Consider the following 19692-nt stretch of genomic DNA (forward strand, 5'->3'; position numbering starts at 1 on the left):
GCTGGAATTACTATGAGGTGCAATGTAGCATTCTTATTTAGTTGATTGTGAGAAATCTACATTAGGGAACAGTTGCCAAAGAGAAGCAGCGATCGCGATATTTCGATATTAAATGATTCTATAGCTGTGAACATCTTTCTGGTCAATACTCCTATTCGCTATAACGATGCGATTTCACTGTGGATCTTCCAGTGGAGCACATGATTTAAGTGTACGTTACCCCGGGACGCAGTATTGCAGATGCCACGCTGATTTCTTCTAGATGATACAGACCGCACATTGTAACCCGGTTAAGCGTACCACATACTGACTTTAGCACCAAATTATGTCTTTACGTACTGAGGATACATGTTAATTATCGTATCCATGAGCTCCTGTTGAAGCACAGATTGGACCGTACAATCTGTTTCATCGTAGTTTAGGCTTAGAAATACGGGTATATTGAGTTTTTTAGCTGCTAATTGTATTGTGAACGTAGTCTGACCTACCCAGTGCCTTTGAAATATCGGAAGATATGGCATCCAAATCACCTATCAATGTAGTTCCAAGAGTGTCTTCACCCTGTGAATTATTCAGGAAATACTATAAAAAGGCTGCTTTTCCTATCAAATGTATTCCTGGCATGTACAAACGATAGCATAATACACAGCGTGTTAGCTATACATCAGCCTTATACCCAGTGTCAATTGTTAGATAAGACTTTAGATGGGTAGTGCCATTACGGTTTCGTCCTAAAAAATCGTACCAATGCACTGCGAATACCATCAAGCACGTCCACCGAAATAACAACTTCCTTTGGATACACAAACACTGTACAATGCCATTGTTACGCATTACTTACCTGGATAGTAGTATTAGGGAATCCACAGTGTAAGTCCTGGAAGGTCAGCGACTCATCGCCAACCCAAATGTAAACTCCGCTTTTCAACTCCACAGACATTACATTCAGTGTCTTATCGTATACACTGAAACTAGCTTTATGTACCTCCATGGCGCATAGAGGAGTTTGATAAACTATATGATCACAGATTCCCTGGCATGCTTAAATGGATTCCAAAGATGTTAAGTTGTTCTAGGTCTAGCCATTAAAATGGACACATACCACATATGTGATACACAGTTGATGTCTAGACAGTATATAGTATGATGTGTAAGTTACACAGGTTGTTGTGAGGTATGGTACTCTAGTAGTTAGCCATCAGGTGATAGAGTTCACTTTTTATATATCATAACTTTTCATTAAATTAATGTGTAACATGGAAGGTTGATGGCATGTCGTCGACGTTGCCATAATCAGCTTATGCTACTCTGCGGAGTCTTAGCATTCCTAGCTTCAGTGCAAATAGTCCGTGTATATGCTTATAAGCATGGATTAGGTCAATCAATTCTGTCTTACGTGCCTTGCAAGGCATTTGGAGGCAGTATATCTTTCCATAATCAGCGATATCGCCTCTTCTCTGCTGATGATACCAATGAAGCTCTGAATAAATCTATAGGAGGTGATGTATCTACAGACGTGTATGTAGAGCCATCGAGACAGGTACCGCAATATCTACAACATGAGCCAGTACTGCTTAAAGAAGCATTGGATATGCTCGTTATCGACCCCGATGGAAGATATTTAGATCTAACTTTGGGGTATGGAGGTCATACAGAGGCGATACTGAAGTTATTATCCCCAAAGGTATGTGTAATTAACTGTTGTCCATGGATATTGCAGGGGGTGTTAGTGGCACTTGACAGGGATCCAGAGTCGGTGTACTACACATCCAAACGATTGGAACAATACGTTAGATCCAAGCAGCTAGTTCCGGTTATTGGCACCTTCAGCAACTTAAATTCAGTGCTTGAGTCAAACAACCTACCCCTAAAAGATTACACCGGGTAGGTATTACACCTATGAGTTATATACATCAGGATAATCGCTGATCTGGGTATATCTACACATCAGCTGGAAGATCCGAAGCGTGGTTTTGCGTACAATACTGATGGTCCGCTGGATATGCGGATGTCAAATCCGCTGTACGACCCCTTTAACCCGAGAGATGATATCGTTAAGCCAAATTTGGACACGGGTAACATCGCCTTCAAGGTAGTCCTATTCTAGAAACAACATATGATGCAGCTGATCAACAAAGGTAGAGAGCAGGATATAGCATATGTACTTCGTGAATATGGAGAGGAGCCTAGGGCTATCATTATCGCACGCAGGATAGTAGAGGTAACCATCTAGTGCTAGTAGCACATTATCTTCACAGAAAAGGCAACGTCTTGGAGAGATAGCTACGACATTCCAGCTACGTGATATAGTGCTAAGTTGCGTAAGAGGCAACCATAAAGCTGGGATGAAGACTCTTTCAAGGGTGTTCCAGGTATATATTTTTGGAGACTTACATAACGCACAGGCACTGCGAATATACGTAAACAATGAACTGGATGAACTTGCTCATTTGTTAGATCATGCTCCATCTATATTAAACCCGAAGCAAGGAAGATTTGTGGTTATATCATACCACTCACTAGAGGACAGAGCCGTTAAGCATGCTTTCACTGGGTTGCAGAAACTTAAGACCATGTCGAATGACAGTTACAAAGTAATCACCAAGAAATGTGTTACACCTACTCTAGAGGAATGCACATCTAACCAAAAGGCAAGATCTGCTAAACTACGGTGTTTAGAAAGGTCAATGGCGGCCCCTTAGTGCATTGCGGTACGTAAACCGGGCAGGAACTACTATCAGTATACTTCTAGTAACCACGGTATAATCAATGGATTGTATAACATCTTGATAATATAAACCACGTTATTAAGCTATTCTGTATATTATGTGTATGCCAGAGTCGCTGTCCACAAGGTCACTGATCTCTCCAACTTGCAAATTGAACGCGGCATTTGAGAATGAAGCTTGCATTTGCTCACGACTGAAGAATCCTAAATCCCCACCCTTACTGGCGCTTGAACACTCGGAAATAGATGTAGCTATTCTTCTGAACTCTCTGTCGCGCTCCGGAGCCGACATGATTGTGTTACGATAGTCCCGTACCATTGATATAGCTTCTTCCTTAGATCGAGTTACACGCTGGTTAGTGTTCCTGTTGATAGGATTCCTTGAACCGGTATGCTTCAACAGGATGTGGGCGCAGCGCACAGTACTAGGGCCATGATCCATTGCCATTTCAAAGGTACTTACTAGAAATATCACGACCTATATACGAAAATGTTTCTATGGGCTGCGTAAAAGTAGACAGAAACATAAGAGAACTTTAGCTTATTTGTCCCAAAAGCGTATAAAGTAGCACTGAGTTGTGTTATTTACGACACGGGGCCAACTTCTTTGTCCTGATGCGCCCAGCGTACCCCGATTTGCCTTTGAGGTAGTCAGTACCGTTAAGAATTCGTCGACGACGATTGGACATGGAACGGAGAGCAGTCTTTATCCAAGTATATATACCAACCTCCGGAATGCGAACTAAACCGTTACCAAGCAGACTAAACATGATATGTCAGTATCTATAGCAAGTACAGTGTATGCCTAGAAAATGTGTAGCATATATCAGTTACTAAACAGGGCCTATTACATGTCATACAAAGTAATGAGATTTATCTAAATACGTGAAATGGTTCTTGGGATGTTCAGAATAGGGATATGTAGATTAGGCCTATGAAATCGCCGAACAGCCTTCCATGATTACACACTACACCTTAACCAAGCATAGCGCACTAATGTTAGATCTATTGTATTCCATAGGTGTGTTGTTTCATTGTAGCGTGCCTGATGTGTTTAATATGTATTGCATGATTCTATATACGTAACATTAGTACGAAAGGTTGGATCCTAGGATTCTGTAAAGTAAATTGTTAGTTCATCCTGTCATTTTCAGCATCTAGGAGGTAACATCTATCGGGTGTCTAGATGACTTTATATACCATCACCTGCTAACAACATGGGTGACGGCTCCGACCAAGATATACTGAATAGATTGTTCCAGAAGGCATTTGCGCAGTATTGGATGATACAATGGTGTCATGAAGGCTATGAAAACTTGCGTCCATTTTCCGCGGAGCTTGATGCTGCCTTGATGCTCTGGAATGATTCTTTAAGTACCATAGATGGAGATGAGGCAGGTAGTTCTTCGATCACTACGAATATGCCTGTCACAACTAACTCCAGCATAGAGAATGAACGTCTTGCTAAAATACGTGCTCTGGATCAATTGGATAAAGCATTCCGGATCATAGCGATAGGTTCCGATGCTCTAAGCCTACTCTCTAGTAATGATGAACTGGAGGATATACACACAGAGTCGTTGAAGTATCTAATGCTGCCATATCTTAGTGCGTCTGTGACAGTACAAAAGCCGGATATGGCACATAGACCTAATATACTTAGGCGGGCCGTAGTGTACATAACCGAGTTCATGAACACATTATCTAGACTTGGGATACTTGAGGAATCTCAAGCTAAATACTGGGATCGTGGCCTGGGTGAAGTACCAACTGGGCGTAGGAATTTTAAAATAGAAGCAACAAGGCATCAAACTGAGTTGCTTAATATACTTAGGCCATTGCTGAATTCGGCGGAGGCCGTTGAACGCTTCATTGCTGAAGCGAATTCAAACTCAAAAGACGAAGAAACAGCAAGATCGCATATGATGTCTATTCTGCATCTATTTTCCTCAGATGCCATCTCACTATACGATATGATACAAACTGTAAGTTGGCTGTGCCTGGTCTAAGCTGTTTAACACGTGAATAACACCGTTTTCTTATATGTTCTAAGTGATTTCCAGGAAATACCAATGCTAGAGAGATTCATGAACGAGAGAGCTACAGGAAAACAAGAGGAATCTAGACCTGTACCCAGGTCAAAACCATGGACTATACACGTGGATGGAGTGTCGAAATTAGACCCAACCACAATCCACTTCTTGTACAAGAAACTAGTATTCATGCCAGGTCATAGTGAGTTAGCCTAGGAGTGTTTAACGTTTACCAGATTTACCTGAAATATCACTGGATGAATGCGCAAGGCTAGAAATGGAAATGGATGTCAAGTTAATAGGAAGCAAGGCAAATGATAAGGGTAATAAACCACAGAGTGAATGTAGTGACGATAGCGAACGTAGCGAATCTGAATACACAGACGACTCACGCGATGATGAAGAAGTGGCCAAGGAAAAGGCCAAATGGGATGATTGGAAAGACGATCACCCAAGAGGTAGCGGTAATAAAAACCGGAACGTAGGGTGAAACATGTAATTACTTATACATGGATCATAGTTTAATATGTAATTTTTATAAGGCCTCAAATGTCGGTAATGATAATACTTCAGTTGTAGCTGCTTAGTAAGCATGCAGGTAAATGCCCTGGATATTCACAGGGTAATGGTGAACATGTCCCAAGCGGCGCCAATGGTAACAGGCGTGACATAAGAATCATTGCGTCTGCGATAGTATCCACGGAGAGCCGAGTGGACTATTCGTGCCATTGTCAAAACCGTGTCGCGATCAACTCCGTCAGGTGTATTCTGAGAAAAGTGAGTGAGGATGAGCTTACGAGCTCGAGTGCGAGCCGCGAAGTCACCGGCCTGAAGACATGTAGAATGGCCACTGAACTTGGCATATTCATTATACAGACGCTCCCACTCGTGACGGCCGTAAACTCCACTCTCACGAATGGGTACAGTGGGACCTATAATGTCATGCCAATACCTGAATATTAAAGGAGCCAAACGATCTAAATCACGACTTAACTTGGTACTAGCCCCTGGGTCACCAGATTTGTGGTCCACTGTGAAGCCAGAGTCCTCTAGAATCTCAATAGCTAGTGAACGTATGTTTCCTTGCATTATGCGGCTCTTAGGCATGGCGCCACCTTGATGACAGGTCTGGCGCAAACCTGACATTAGGTCAACCAACCCGTCAAGTTTGGAAACAACACGTGACATGCTATGCGCAGCACCATACAGACGTAATAGAGCATTCAACCGCTTGACCAATGACTTCCAACACTTGTCAGAACTTTGTGGAGTCAAGGAATTACTAGACGTATCACATAGATCTTGGTTCGTGGATTCAACCACCTCGGACCAAGCACCCTCCAAGAGCTCATAGCGTTGCATGGAGTCACGCAATAGATGGAGGTTGCGATAATAATGATGCCTGACGTTTTCCGTTGTAGTGTGGTATAACTGAAACTTCATCTCCTCAGTCTGTAGTACCTCATCCACACGACGCAACAACGTACGCGTTACATTACCGCCACGGGCATTCCTAACAAGCCGAAGCAGCATTTCAGAACCGCTATTAGTGGGTGGGTTAATAGTAGACTCATGGATTAACACATCTGCATCCATTGCCAATGGCTGTAGCAAACGGCTGTCGGAAGTATCCTGGCATATTACAACCTTGCGCCCGGGCACTGAACACTCGGGAGTATCTCCACCAGATTTATCGCACCGGGCATCTTCAGTAACCTTTTCCTCAACCACGTAGCCGACAGTATTGATGCTGTGGACCAACGGAGCTGCCCTAACGATGCAAATGCTGTCCTCGTGAGCAACGTACTGCATACGAGAATTAGGGTATATGTACCTCAACTTAAATGGCATCTCAGGCTCCTTTAAAACGTGATGGGACTTCACAAACTCATTCACAATAAATTGGCCCAGTGACTGCGATTTTGATGATGAGGCGAGTACATCAGCAATGAACTTTGAAAGGCCACGAGGACCATAGATCTCAAGCGCACCGGTAGGAGATAAAGTGCTAAGGAAGGAAAATAGACCATAACAATGATCACCATGAAGATGAGTTATGAAAATCCTCTTTACTCGCAATGGCGAGTGCCCAGCATCCCAAATACTGCTAAAGGCACCCTCGCCACAGTCAAATAACCATAAAGGAGCGTCAGCCCTAGAAAATAGTATACTGGATGTAAGGCGAGTCTTAGTAGGCCTGCGTGCACCTGTACCAAGGAATGTTAGCCGCCATTGACCGTTCAACGGTGGTGAAAGTGGCCTGTTCTCCTTTGACCAAATAGATGGTGTATGGATATAGGCCTTGCGCATTTCATAGTACCTATATAGAGATCCCTCAGTGAAGAGTTCAGCATTGGTATCATCTAAAGTAAGACGCGATATGATCGAACCTATTGATTTATGCAATGACGAAACTAGTGAAACTATGTTTTGCATAGGTCGCAAAGGGATAATTGAATCTACAGTTGAAATGAATTTATATCGTAACCAGGAGGTAACAGAACTCATCACAGACAGACGATGAACATTTTCTGTGTCTATATACTCATCAACCAATTGGTCAATCAACAAATTTAAATCAGGCATACATTCCGAACCATGCATACCAAGCGATTTGGTCAAACCTCTTAAAACAGTACGACCCTCACTAACTTTAGCATTTAAACCGTTTTGACACCGAGACATTATATCCGAAAGATCATGTTGAATGCTCGCTTCCAAAGTGTGATATCGAGATACTGCTCCACGCATGTCAGTGTCCAGACCTAAACTAGACTTTCTAGACAAATTTCCGTCTAAACTACGCACAAATGAGTCTATCGATTCGTACATCAGGGGCTTTTCCTTAGATATAAACGATTTCAAAAAAACCATGGTACGTTGAAGTTGCGCATATATAGCATTCTTACCGAGATTACCGCGCTTCTGTGTAGATGAAGCTTGTACAAAGCTAGAGTTCCCTACCCCTGCAGATAAGCTTGATAGTGGAGCACCCAACGCATATCTGTCAGATGACTTGCCCAAGTTAGTACCATGTTCATCTCCAGTGGCGTCTATATCATCAACAGCAGAATTGCCTGGAGGAATAGCGTCAACAATGTGATCAACTGGTTTCGTACCAGAAGTGTCGAAGTGCTCGCTTCCGGGATCACGTGAATCTGAACCATTCTGTTGATCACTGAATATCAAAATGCGGTCATCACCCAGCAAGCTCGAACTTTCGTTAAGGTCAAAATCTAATTCATCGTCTAACCCCGAAGAATCATAGTCAGCATCTCTATGCTTAGCAAAGTCACAATTGCGTAGCATGCAACATTGCGTACGGGATAGTATTTGGTGCGATTTTATAAATGACGGAGTCAAACATCCAGCAGCATGACGAAGAGTTCGGGCATCAGTTTTATGATATAGCGCTAAAACGCATGTATATACTGCGCAGATGAAGTACGACCCCTTCGACCTTGTGTCTAAACGACACATAGTCGAAGAAACGACAATGCCGAACGCATATCAATGTATCCAGCTGACTTCCTCCCATTAATTGTTACACATCACCTGGATTCCAATATGTGATATCTAAAACATATTAAATACCGTGATTAAATAACAAAAGTGTATTGAGCAAATAAGATAACATAGAAATCAACTAACATTAAAGATAATCAGTTTTAAATCCGCATTATCAGACAGTGATACGCAGATAAACCTATAAAGCAGCATAATACTTGCGCTACTAGACAAATAAAGCTTAATTTTTGCTCGCTCATGGGGCCGAGAGCCTGTAGAACACATCAAGTAAACAAAGATTAGACCCACGCGTAATAACATATTTAGCAATGTGTAGTGGCTTGTATGTTCTAACAAACCCGTACCAGCATTGTATCTATAAATGTGTAGAACCAAGAGGACATATCATACCTAGGAGCCCTAAATCTTGGACAAGGTAGGATTCCTATAAGCTAGACATTATTTAACACAACGATACTTAGTCCTACCTGTGGAATGGAAACTACAAAGTTAATCAACTGAGGAATGAAAAGCAAAAGCATTAATAAAGAGCATTCGCAAACCAATCCTACAACAGCAAACAAAGTGCCCTGTAAATATGTGATAAACTGTACTAAATAACCTACAGCCATAGAGGTGTATATGTTCCCTACGAATGTTGATGCCGGGTACCAATTATAGCAGATTAATCCCAGATTTACCGATAGAAATGGCAACAGAAGCATCAACGACATCAGGTGCTTGTCCACTGACTCCATGGATGTAACGTCAGGGGCAAGACGAAATTTTGCGATTTCCTGTTTAAATTAATGGAGGCCCCAATACCAAACGTACTATACAGCTATGTAGCACAAGGAATAGAGCGATTATTATCGATTGGCCAATCTCAAGCCCGTTGATGCCTACATAACATATAGATAATATCAAACGACTTACCAGCGTGTATGTTTATGGCATTAACAAAAAATATAGTCAATAATATCTTAATGATGCAATAAATCCATGTATAACGGATGTTAAGACCAAACAACTTAGAGGTGAATTCGGGCATTGACTGAACATCAGTAAAACCAATAGCCATGAATACTGGAGTCATTGCTAAAAAAAATGAAATGCATTTGACTAAAATCCTACCTAATGCAGGCGCACTGATTTTAGTGAAATAACGTAGAGGGATCATATCATCAATTAATCCCTGCACGAATTAATATGTAATGTTACCACCTACCAATAACGTCATGATGCCAATGCCTAATATGGCACCGCTGAACAAATTAATAACAGAGTATTTCTCGCTGAAGGCTACCAGGATTGTAACGTGTAACAAGTAAATGGTACACGCCCAAAGTGAACCGGGCTCTGGTACCTTTGGAGCACCATCCTCTGCATTGAGATTTATATTACAAAAGCCTGAACATAGATGCAAATATATAACAAAACTGATTCCACCGCTACCATAATCAGTTATATCCCTCAAAAAACATACATACCTCCCTTCTTAAGTGCGATAATCAGTGATGGAGTCGTCTTGTAGACAATTAACGATACAGGAAAGCATGTACTTAGTAGAATTGTCGTACGCATACCACTGGTACGAACGTAACATACTGTAGCAACTAAACATAAATACGGCAGCAATAGTATAATAGGTGCCAGTTTGTAAAAGCTCAAATTAGGAACAACAACCAGGCCATTATACCGTGTCATTGGCAGCCTATTACCTTTCATCGCAGTGATCAAAGGTGATGCAGGCGTTAGTTACGATCCCGCAAGATGCAGATCGTACACACAGCATCTATAATGGAAAATATCAAACCATGAATATTGAGTACATTAGTCAGCAATTAATCAACAAGTGGCTATAAAACGCAAATGGCTTCACGTAAAAAGTAAATGTGTCTGATATTATACAAACTTAATTAAACGCAGCTTTCCAAAGATTCCAACCCCTAAGTCATCACATATGCCGCAACAATAAATATATAGTAGTGCCATTGCTAAATCTAAGCTTATAAACCAGTATGTACCACACAGTAAGTATATGGCACGCATATGGCCATGTTGGTAAGACTAATGCATATCTGATTGTTGGAGACGATATACAGCACATGAAGAAGTTTGTGAAATCACGCGACAATATTTTGTCTCATGTCTCCAATAAGCTAACATGCAAGATATGGAATGAAATATGAGAGACTTTGCTTCCCTAGTAAACATGACAGTGTGTATCCCCAAAAGTAGTTTCGTTAACATGGGCTATGAAAAACATTAAATATGATATTTATGTATAATGGAATAATATTTTTTAATTGGAATCGACCAGATATCTAAATCTAAGAGTTGGATCTAACAAGACGAAAGACGGCAACCCGACCCACTGTAGGGATGCCACATAGGTGCTGGATGAATATTCACTGAATACATTGATGTGGCATCACATGGCCATATCTTCAAACTCTTTCTAAAAAATCTCAACAACACGAACTAAAACATGGAGAATTTGTTACAATACTCCAACTATGGCTCCGTGCCAGGATTTTATGCCGTACCTGTTCCAGATACCGCTCAAACTGGTTAGTTTTAGTCATATCAAGCTGTACATCGAAACTATTAAATATTTTGTATTAATTATATACAGGTTACTCTCCAATCTACAGGAATGCTGCCGTTGATACAATCAAAACCGCCCTCGACTATGGAAACTTCCACAATATGTATGTTTTAAAACGTAGCAGCACGTCTTCATAGTTTCAATAGGTGGGATGTCTTCCAGCATGGTCTTAAGAAAAACCCCGATGCCCCCTGTATTGGAAAGCGTGCAGTAAACCCTGATGGAACCCGCGGCGCATACAGTTTTATGACTTACAAGCAGGTAAGCATCCGAAGGTTGTGAATATCAATATAATTAGGTTGAAACCTTCGCATTGTTGATTGGAAGTGCCCTGAGCCAACTGTTGATCGAACCTCAAATTTCAGAAGACCCAACTGTAAAGGATGCAAGAATGGTCGGTCTATTCGTCCCCAACTGTCTAGAGTGGCTCATACTCGAACAAGCCTGCAATGCTTACGCCTATACCCTAGTTCCAATCTATAATACACTGGGACATGAATCGATACATACGATATTGTTAAATTCACGAATATCTGTGCTTCTTTGTACACCGGACACCGTGAAGATCATGTTCACCGTTCTTGAACAAGGAACTGAAGGAGTGGAACTGAAAACCATCATCCTTATCGAATCAGAAAAGGTACCCGATGAGTTTGCAGAAAACAAGTACGGTTTCAAATTCATCCTATGGAAAGATTTGGAAGAAATGGGCAGAAATGCCCAACTACCAGTTTCACCAGCTGAACCTGATCACCTTGCACTGATATCGTACACATCTGGAACCAGTGGTGTACCCAAGGGTGTCATGATTACACAAGCCAACATTACCAACCTCATTGTGGTCACATGTGAAGAACGTAGGTCTATCATGTATTAGCTATAACCAATGTACAGATGTCAAGAGGTCCTTCCCCGAAAATCCATTTGAAAGGCACATTAGCTACCTTCCCATGGCCCACTTATTCGAAAAGAACTTTGTTAACGCCGTCTATTACAGCGGTGGATGCATTGGTTTGTATTCGGGTGATATCACCAAGCTGTTAGACGATGTACAGGAGCTTAAACCCACGTTCTTCCTGGGTGTACCACGTCTATTCCAACGTATCCATGACAGAATCATGGCCGATGTGCAACGAAGGGGTATCATTAAACGTACACTTTTCAACATAGCACTCAACCACAAGATTAACAACTTGGAGGAGAACCACAGCTACTCATCCCTCTTCTGGGATCGTGTTGTGTTCAATAAAATAAAGAAACTTCTAGGAGGAGAAGTAAGGTGGATGTTCGTAGGATCCGCCAGTATGAACCCTGAAATTATTAAGCGCTTGCGTGCCATTTTCGGGGTACCATTGCTCTGGGGATATTCACTTACAGAATGCTGTGCCGGTACCACAGCACAAAACTTCTACGATACCGATCCCACTGAATGTGGAGGACCTATACCCAACCAGGTCTACCGTGTGCGTTCATTGCCAGATATGGAATATGACGCTGAAGCACCCAATCCACGCGGAGAATTGCTTATACGCGGTAACAGTGTCATGAAGGGTTATTATCGCAACCCAAAGGCTACCAGTGAAACTATTGTAGACGGGTGGCTCCACACAGGAGATGTTGTCGAGATTCAACCAAGCGGTGCAATCCGTATCATCGACCGTGTCAAAAATGTATTCAAACTAGCTCAGGGTGAATATGTGTCACCAGAACTAGTGGAATCTATCATATCGCTTTCACCATTGGTGGCACAATCTTTTGTATATGGTGACTCACACCAAGTCGCACCCGTAGCCATCGTTATCCCAGATGAAGATGTCATCAAAAGATGGAAGGGTGAGAATGGTATGGAAAGTATGTCATTTAAAGATGTTTGCCGCACACCAGAACTTCGTAAGGCTATCTTAGAAGATATTACACGATTGTTCGACGAGAATCGCTTGAGAGGATTCGAAAAGGTGAAGGCCATCTACGTGGATCATGAACTGTTCGCCGTAGAAAATGATTTGTTGACTGTAACTGCTAAACTGCGTCGCCACAAGGTCCGTGAACGCTATGCAGAACAGATCAAAGAGCTATATGCAGAACTGGCTGCCGCCAGCAAGGCATAAGTTCCCTTTCTTCCTTTCCCCTTATAGGAATCTATTATACACAGTATATGTTCAAAAGATATTCTCAAGTTGCGCACATATGCAATGAGTCCAATATAACAGCAAGGGTGTTTCTGTTCGTATTAAATGGATCATACGCTGTCAGAATAACCAGGTGTTTACACATACCAGAGAATATAAACAGATGAGAATTTTAATATATACCAGTTGCTTAGATTTTATGTATTAAGGCTAATTTTGCCCATGGAACGACAACACATATAGCAAAAGTGGGCTACACATTCACATTACATGCCCTCTTTAGACCATAACAAACAGCCATATATAATCGCAATATGGTTTTTTAATCCTAATTGGTAGTTAATTTGCTTATTAGTACCATTCATTAAAACTACCATGAATCCTAACGGTGTCTAACATTCTATGTCATCACTTCTTGCAATTACCTGTCTAGGATTATCATCTATCTGTCAAAATGAGTGATGATGAGGGATTCAATCTTGAAGATTCCACGGCATATGCAAGAACGGCTTCTAGGTTGCCTGCAGGTAAGATAGAATCCAATCATATATTAATAAAATGTACAGAATTTGAAGGAGTGGCAGGGAAAGTTATTCGAGTACAACTAGTTAACTTCCTCAATCATGAAAACCTAGTTGTCAACTGCTCACCATATCTCAATATGATTTTTGGTATGAATGGGCGTAAGTTCATTGTCTGTCGACCATATAAATACAGAGGGTAAAAGTGCTATTGTACAGGGTATGGCACTCTGCTTTGGAGGTTATGGTCATTCCGCTGGCCGTGATACAGCTTTGGCACATTACATAAAAGATTACCATCTTCGAAGCGGACCCAAGTATGTTGCACACGTTATTGAAAATATATTACACAGTTTCGCAAGAGTAGAGCTAACAATTGCAAACCATGGTGATAACGCCTACAAACCAGATGTATACGGCGATGTCATCACCATTACGAGGAAGATCCAACGTACAAGTTCAGCTTTTTACATGGGAGGTACATTGATTAAGAAGATGGCTGTACCCAAAAGAGAATTAAAGGCATATTTCCGTCATATACAAATGAATGTACGTTAAACCATACCTGTATACGCAATAACTCAGATCGGTAGTCCTACAACATACATGGACCAGGAAACAAGCAAATCATTCTTCTTCCACTCTAATCCAAGTAGCTTCTATAAATACTATGCCGCTGCTGCAGGATTAATAGAAATGGAAGAAAATCTAAACACAGAGAAGCAAAACCTAGAGGATTGTAAAGCAGAGCTGAAAGTCCGAAAACGTGTACTAGTACCGGATAAAGAGAAATTGCGTGATATTTCAAAACAGATCAGATTGTTCGAAGAAAAGGTTAACGAGTGGAAATCGGCTAAACTAATGTATAAGCTTTCGCAATATCGATCGTACAAGGAAAAATACGAGGCCTTAAAGGAAACGTATGACAGATTTTCAGAGAGTAACCCTAGAGAAGAAATCTCAAAACTCAACGATTCCATAGCTCTCTTCGAAGCTGAACAAACTGCCCTAAAAACTGAAATGGAAACACTATCGTCGGATACATTCATACAAAAGGAGCGGATTACTACAATTACAGACCAAATTGCAATGGCTGAAGACTCTATAAACGATCAAAACTCACGTATCGCAGCTAACCAGGAATCAATAGTCCAGGTAGAAACGGCAATGAATAACTTAGATAACGATATATCTGCAATGGAAGCGGAGCCTGCAGATGTAGATATGCAGCGTCTAGAAAATGAATTAGAAGATTGCAAAACGGAATATGAAGAAATCGATAAGAAGCAAAAGGACTTAATGGTTAAAGCGTCGGATTTAGAAGATAATATCGCTGAAGTTGAGGTTCAACTAAGAGCAGTCCGCAATGACATTGAAGATCAGAGACGTGAAAACGCTTCGTTGTTACTTGGCGGGTCATCTACGGCACGATTTGCACATATGCGCAGAGCTCTATACAGATATGATGTGGATGACGTAAGGAAAGATATATACAATATGAGGAAAAATGGACTATTTGCCCATTCACCAATAGGGCCCATAGGTGAATTTCTCGTAGTTAGCCATGACATACCTAATTGGAAGGTAATGCCTGTAGTGGAAAGACACCTTTACAATATGCTTCAAACATGGGTTGTAGCAACGGAAAAGGATCGCCGTGCTTTAGAAAGTCTTCTGGTAAAGCATGGTTGCAACAGGAACCAAGCCAGAGTTATGAAGAGCAATATTTTTATGCATCCAAGCTTGATAGAAAAGTTGAATATCGAGGCAATCCAAACTATGCATGAGGCTTCAATCCTTCGCTACCTAGCCATTAAGGAAGTACCACCGGTGTTGATCCAAATACTGTCAGATACATGTGATATTGGTAATACCGTAATATGCCTTGATGATGAGCAGATGGATAATATCCTTAAAGATGCACCATCTAATATCTCTACGGTGTACTCTATGTCATCTCTAAAAAGTGCTCGTTATATAAACGGGGTCCTCCATAAAACTCCTTGCTATGATAAGCACCCTTTTTCATATGAATACGTAAGAAAAACGCAAGAAAATGAAAAGGATCGTTCTAAAAAGCAGGAGGAACGTAAAGATAGTGGCGTCGAACGAGAAGCATCATTATGTACCCTTGCAAATTCACTGTCTAAGGAGTTGGACGGATCCAAAGCACGTCTTGATGACTTAAAAGCTGATCTGGAAAATATACGTCAAGAAAAAATATCAATAATTCGTAAGAGGACTCGTTTGGAAGCAGACTTGAGGGAAGAAATAGAGCAATTGCAAACGACAAATCATAGCAGTAAGTATAATAAATACTGCGAGGCAATCAACGAGATAAGAAATGAATATAAAAATCAGTTGACGGATTTAAATAATGAAAAGGAAAAGTTAGAAAAGGAGAGGGATGCACTACAATCAAAAAAAAACAAACATCAAGAGGATCTAGGATCCGCTAATGATAAATTAAAGGAAACCTTGAAACGTATATCTGGGATTAAAGTCGACATTCAAAAAATACAACAACGTGTAAATATTCAAAAAACACAAATTAAAGCACTTGAAAAAAATATGAAGGATTATCACTTCAAACTAGATGAATATATGAACGATATGAATGAAGCTGAGAACAGGTTACGTACGCACCAAGAACAATTAGACACGGAAGGCATAGATTATAGTGTGGAATTACCCAATAAGACTCCAGATGAATACCTCCGTATCATAAATCTCAGTAATGATGTTTTACAACGGATGGTTGATGATGCACGCAATGTCGAATCACATCTAATATCCCTGCGTGAAACCCATGATGAATTTGAAAAATCCTTAAAGGAAAAAGAGACGCGCTTGTCTGAAACAACAGAAAATTATCGACGCCATAAACAAAACTATATGAAACGCTGCAAACGTTTTCAAGAGTGTCGTGATCGTATTGAACGTAAGGCCAAACGTACATTTAAGCGTACATTGGAAATTGTTACGGGATATGATGGGAACTTGGTATTTAATGACGTAGATCGCACATTGGAAATACAAATTCATAACAGACAACAATCGTATTCCCGTGCCCATGTAGCAACAGATTTAAAGGTAAGAATTCATAAGATCATCGGTGTATATTCACTGTCTACATTCTTAGTCCATGCATTCGTCTCGTATGTCATCGCTGCAGATATTCGTGGTGATATCGGTACTTTTTGTTATAAGTTGTCATACATTTACGTAACATTGGTACTATTCTTTTGATGTTGGTATTTTGATACATTGTTTGGTATATTGTATCGTTCTGCAATGCGTGTTATCCATGCAACATGCAATTGTGTTGTATAATTGCTTACAGACCCTTAGCGGAGGAGAGCAATCGGCTATACAGCTTTCCATGCTACAAAGCATGGCCGCTATATCTTATTCTCCAGTCCATATGTTTGACGAAGTCGATGTATATATGGACGAAAGCACCCGAATTAAAAAGTAAGCAACCTTTTAGTATATATTACGTAAACTGCAGCATTGAATCACTGGTCGGGTTCGCAGCAAGAAATAAAGATCGTCAGTTCTTCCTAGTTACTCCGCACTCTGAATTGGCTAAACATATAAAAGGTTGGTCATAAAACCATTTTATCATCGCTGAACAGAAAGTTATCCTGATATAAGCAAAATATTCAACGTAGCTAAAGAGATATAGTTTAAATATCTGGTAATCACAAACACTATACAGATGATGTAAACTTTAAAAAATACTTTATCTTCGTGAATGTGAGTTTCCGTCATATTCTGTCACGGGATATTCTGCTATTGGAGGAGTCGTTGACAGGATTCTGCTAAAGTGTTCTTACATACAGTTGTCAGTAGATAATATAACTGCAATTGTATGTACGGAAATTTTGTTTAATCATGATGTAATTTTGTTAAAACATTAGAATACTTTTAGTGCTATGCATCAGTAGGTCTTCCGAAGGAAATGGTTCGACGTGTAACTATCGTTTTACTGCATTGTCTGTCGTCCTTAATCGCTTTCATCATTAAACTATCTGGACACAGGGAGCTATATACATGAACATTTCATCGATCTGCACCCGTTGAAATTGTGGAACTGTGCAGTTCGGTTGTGTTGCTTCCAGTTAAATTTGGAAACATTTGCATACCTTTTATGGTAGAGTAATCAACGATACCTTAAATAGATTCGCTTCACATTACTATATTGTCTATGATTTTGCATAAATCTAGGCAATTTGTAATAAAGTAGAAGGCTATAATTGTATGCCAACTGAGTGACAATGTTGATTGCCCACTGATGAACTATCTAGTCGTATTTGGATTAGAAGAGTTATCACAATCAGCAGCAGATGGGACGTCTGGCAATAACTCTTCCCTATATACGTCCCATGGACCTGCTATAAATGGCTTGCTGCTGTCATGTCTAATAGGCGCTTTGACAACGCTCTGCTGTCCTACAGAATAACTTGAATTGGTGCTGCTATCTAATACCAACTTTCTACTATCTAGCCTGCTATGTTGTGTATGCTTCAAACCAGTATCAACGTTTGAAACTAGCTGCTCGTCGTATCTACCTATCGCATTTCTTGGATTAGTAAGAAAGGATGAGCCAGACCCTGCATCGCAATAGTAAGCGGATGGATATGACTGATAATGTGGGAGCATGACGGGCGGTATAGGTACCATATTGTTAGAATGCTTCAAAGGAGTCTGTGAAACACTGGCTCTACCTGTATCTTTGTGTATAAAGGGAGTAGTACCAGAAAGCATTTCAGAACTAGATAGGTCACTATACACCCAACTGAGATCATCAGGGCCCATTATGCCTATAGTAGATCCTTCGTACCCTAAAGGATTATAAGAAGAGATATATGGCAAGTGGGACGCTCTCTTAGAGGCATTTCTATAATAAACTGGTGTATTTCGTCGTAAAATTTCAGCCGATGATAGATGCATAACAGTCTGGGCTACTCGCCTAGCTAATAACGAATATTGGTGCATCAATGGACTGCAGTCATTGCCATGGAGACCTTTAATAAACTGTACATAGTCAGATGAAAAGACAACTAAGCATACCTCTAACAGTGCGGCTGCACAACTTAGCTCTTCAGGCACACTAGGAAGCCCAGACCTTTGCATAATGGGAGGAGCGGAAGTCCGGAAAAACCAGTCGCATATATGTTGTAACTCAGTTGCGGAATGTATCCATGTGGGTGAAAAACAGCTATCTGTAAAAATCATATGCATAGATAATAGAACACAAACCTTCTCGCATTAATACATCAAATAGTAGCCTCTTGAGCTGCCAAATAAGACTAACTAATTCAGATATTGTGGGCTTAGGCCTCCACCTATCAGGCAGATAATCATCCTTGGATATTACTGGAAGTTCCTTTGGGGGTAGAGAAGTTCGTGGTAGTACTCCTGGGAAATAAATATTGCCGGTTAATGATTTCTTGTGGATATGCAAACCATCAGTGGAAGTCGAAAGAGTATTTGTCGTTGAATCTTCCTCATATCTTACTGACGATGTCATGACTGGTGCGTTGTTTTCATCCACCTTGTGTGAATTTGAAGAATCCTTTTCATCTAATGACATTTTCTCAATTGAAAGTGGTTGCGTAAATGACATACACACTGGTTATATTCTTCAACAGAAGCTGTTTTATGCCACTTTTATAAAACTGGAGTAGTTAAAACATATAATTATGATTATTGCTGCTCTGAATTTATTCGAGGCGTATGACTTTCTAAGCTGGTCTAGTGTTATTTCATAATCGTAGACAAGTGTGTAAAGTTTACCACCTGCAGAATGACTAGTATATCATATAGAATCACGGTCGCTGAATATGATTTTTTAAAGTGGTTTTATTAAAGGCTAGCGTTAGGCAACAAACGACAAATTTAATTGTATTTATGGCAAAATAAAAATATATAAATCCCGAATGGCTAGCGGTTGCTTCTGCCATTAATGAAGAAACCAAAAACAAAAGTATAAGTTAATATACTAGTTTGAGCGATCAAATATAATACTGTGAACCGCCAATGAATAAAATCTTATGATGCAACTAATATGGATAGAAGGTTCATAATAAAACCTCCAGAGCGGGGAATCGAACCCCGGTCACCCGCGTGACAGGCGGGGATACTAACCTCTATACTA

At 40.5% G+C, this 19692-nt stretch overlaps 10 protein-coding genes across 10 annotated transcripts; 5 read left to right on the plus strand and 5 right to left on the minus strand.

Moving 5' to 3' along the window:
- Positions 1-47: 47 nt before the first annotated feature.
- BBOV_IV000900 (proteasome assembly chaperone 4) lies at positions 48-1044 on the minus strand. The gene is made up of 3 exons (XM_001609206.1): positions 842-1044; positions 489-561; positions 48-454 (listed from the first exon to the last, which is right to left on the minus strand). Exons 1-3 carry the CDS (start codon positions 989-991, stop codon positions 324-326), a joined length of 354 nt encoding a protein of 117 aa, XP_001609256.1. The 5' UTR covers positions 992-1044; the 3' UTR covers positions 48-323.
- Positions 1045-1229: 185 nt separating this feature from the next.
- On the plus strand, positions 1230-2757 carry BBOV_IV000910 (S-adenosyl methyltransferase family protein). The gene is made up of 6 exons (XM_001609207.2): positions 1230-1684; positions 1721-1884; positions 1918-2092; positions 2126-2221; positions 2259-2372; positions 2406-2757. The coding sequence occupies exons 1-6, from the start codon at positions 1268-1270 to the stop codon at positions 2700-2702; spliced, it is 1263 nt and encodes a 420-aa protein (XP_001609257.1). The 5' UTR covers positions 1230-1267; the 3' UTR covers positions 2703-2757.
- A 46-nt stretch (positions 2758-2803) lies between these two features.
- Positions 2804-3656, minus strand: BBOV_IV000920 (putative Peptidyl-prolyl cis-trans isomerase NIMA-interacting 1). The gene has a single exon (XM_051767875.1). It carries the CDS (start codon positions 3174-3176, stop codon positions 2808-2810), a length of 369 nt encoding a protein of 122 aa, XP_051623031.1. The 5' UTR covers positions 3177-3656; the 3' UTR covers positions 2804-2807.
- Positions 3657-3752: 96 nt separating this feature from the next.
- BBOV_IV000930 (TAP42-like family protein) lies at positions 3753-5281 on the plus strand. The gene is made up of 3 exons (XM_001609209.2): positions 3753-4713; positions 4792-4963; positions 4998-5281. Exons 1-3 carry the CDS (start codon positions 3946-3948, stop codon positions 5249-5251), a joined length of 1194 nt encoding a protein of 397 aa, XP_001609259.1. The 5' UTR covers positions 3753-3945; the 3' UTR covers positions 5252-5281.
- Positions 5282-5312: 31 nt separating this feature from the next.
- Positions 5313-8310, minus strand: BBOV_IV000940 (ribonuclease family protein). The gene has a single exon (XM_001609210.2). It carries the CDS (start codon positions 8239-8241, stop codon positions 5377-5379), a length of 2865 nt encoding a protein of 954 aa, XP_001609260.1. The 5' UTR covers positions 8242-8310; the 3' UTR covers positions 5313-5376.
- Positions 8311-8422: 112 nt separating this feature from the next.
- On the minus strand, positions 8423-10106 carry BBOV_IV000950 (putative N-acetylglucosamine-1-phosphate transferase). The gene is made up of 10 exons (XM_051767265.1): positions 9759-10106; positions 9497-9678; positions 9403-9463; positions 9205-9366; positions 9103-9170; positions 8895-9065; positions 8757-8858; positions 8680-8720; positions 8578-8644; positions 8423-8540 (listed from the first exon to the last, which is right to left on the minus strand). Exons 1-10 carry the CDS (start codon positions 9994-9996, stop codon positions 8430-8432), a joined length of 1203 nt encoding a protein of 400 aa, XP_051623032.1. The 5' UTR covers positions 9997-10106; the 3' UTR covers positions 8423-8429.
- A 586-nt stretch (positions 10107-10692) lies between these two features.
- BBOV_IV000960 (AMP-binding enzyme family protein) lies at positions 10693-13176 on the plus strand. Its single transcript, XM_001609212.2, has 5 exons — positions 10693-10841; positions 10907-10982; positions 11026-11140; positions 11178-11736; positions 11774-13176. Exons 1-5 carry the CDS (start codon positions 10760-10762, stop codon positions 12985-12987), a joined length of 2046 nt encoding a protein of 681 aa, XP_001609262.1. The 5' UTR covers positions 10693-10759; the 3' UTR covers positions 12988-13176.
- Positions 13177-13348: 172 nt separating this feature from the next.
- On the plus strand, positions 13349-17281 carry BBOV_IV000970 (RecF/RecN/SMC (structural maintenance of chromosomes) N terminal domain family protein). Its single transcript, XM_001609213.2, has 8 exons — positions 13349-13535; positions 13575-13691; positions 13726-13846; positions 13883-14078; positions 14115-16622; positions 16873-17003; positions 17041-17132; positions 17168-17281. The coding sequence occupies exons 1-8, from the start codon at positions 13463-13465 to the stop codon at positions 17215-17217; spliced, it is 3288 nt and encodes a 1095-aa protein (XP_001609263.2). The 5' UTR covers positions 13349-13462; the 3' UTR covers positions 17218-17281.
- A 530-nt stretch (positions 17282-17811) lies between these two features.
- Positions 17812-19143, minus strand: BBOV_IV000990 (uncharacterized protein). Its single transcript, XM_001609215.2, has 3 exons — positions 18795-19143; positions 18606-18757; positions 17812-18569 (listed from the first exon to the last, which is right to left on the minus strand). Exons 1-3 carry the CDS (start codon positions 19126-19128, stop codon positions 17832-17834), a joined length of 1224 nt encoding a protein of 407 aa, XP_001609265.2. The 5' UTR covers positions 19129-19143; the 3' UTR covers positions 17812-17831.
- Positions 18999-19259, plus strand: BBOV_IV000995 (uncharacterized protein). The gene has a single exon (XM_051767900.1). The coding sequence runs from the start codon at positions 19064-19066 to the stop codon at positions 19220-19222; it is 159 nt and encodes a 52-aa protein (XP_051623611.1). The 5' UTR covers positions 18999-19063; the 3' UTR covers positions 19223-19259.
- The last annotated feature ends 433 nt before the right edge of the window (positions 19260-19692 follow it).

This window comes from Babesia bovis (genome assembly GCF_000165395.2).
Source record: "Babesia bovis T2Bo chromosome 4 map unlocalized Chr4_2, whole genome shotgun sequence".
Lineage (NCBI taxonomy): Eukaryota > Apicomplexa > Aconoidasida > Piroplasmida > Babesiidae > Babesia > Babesia bovis.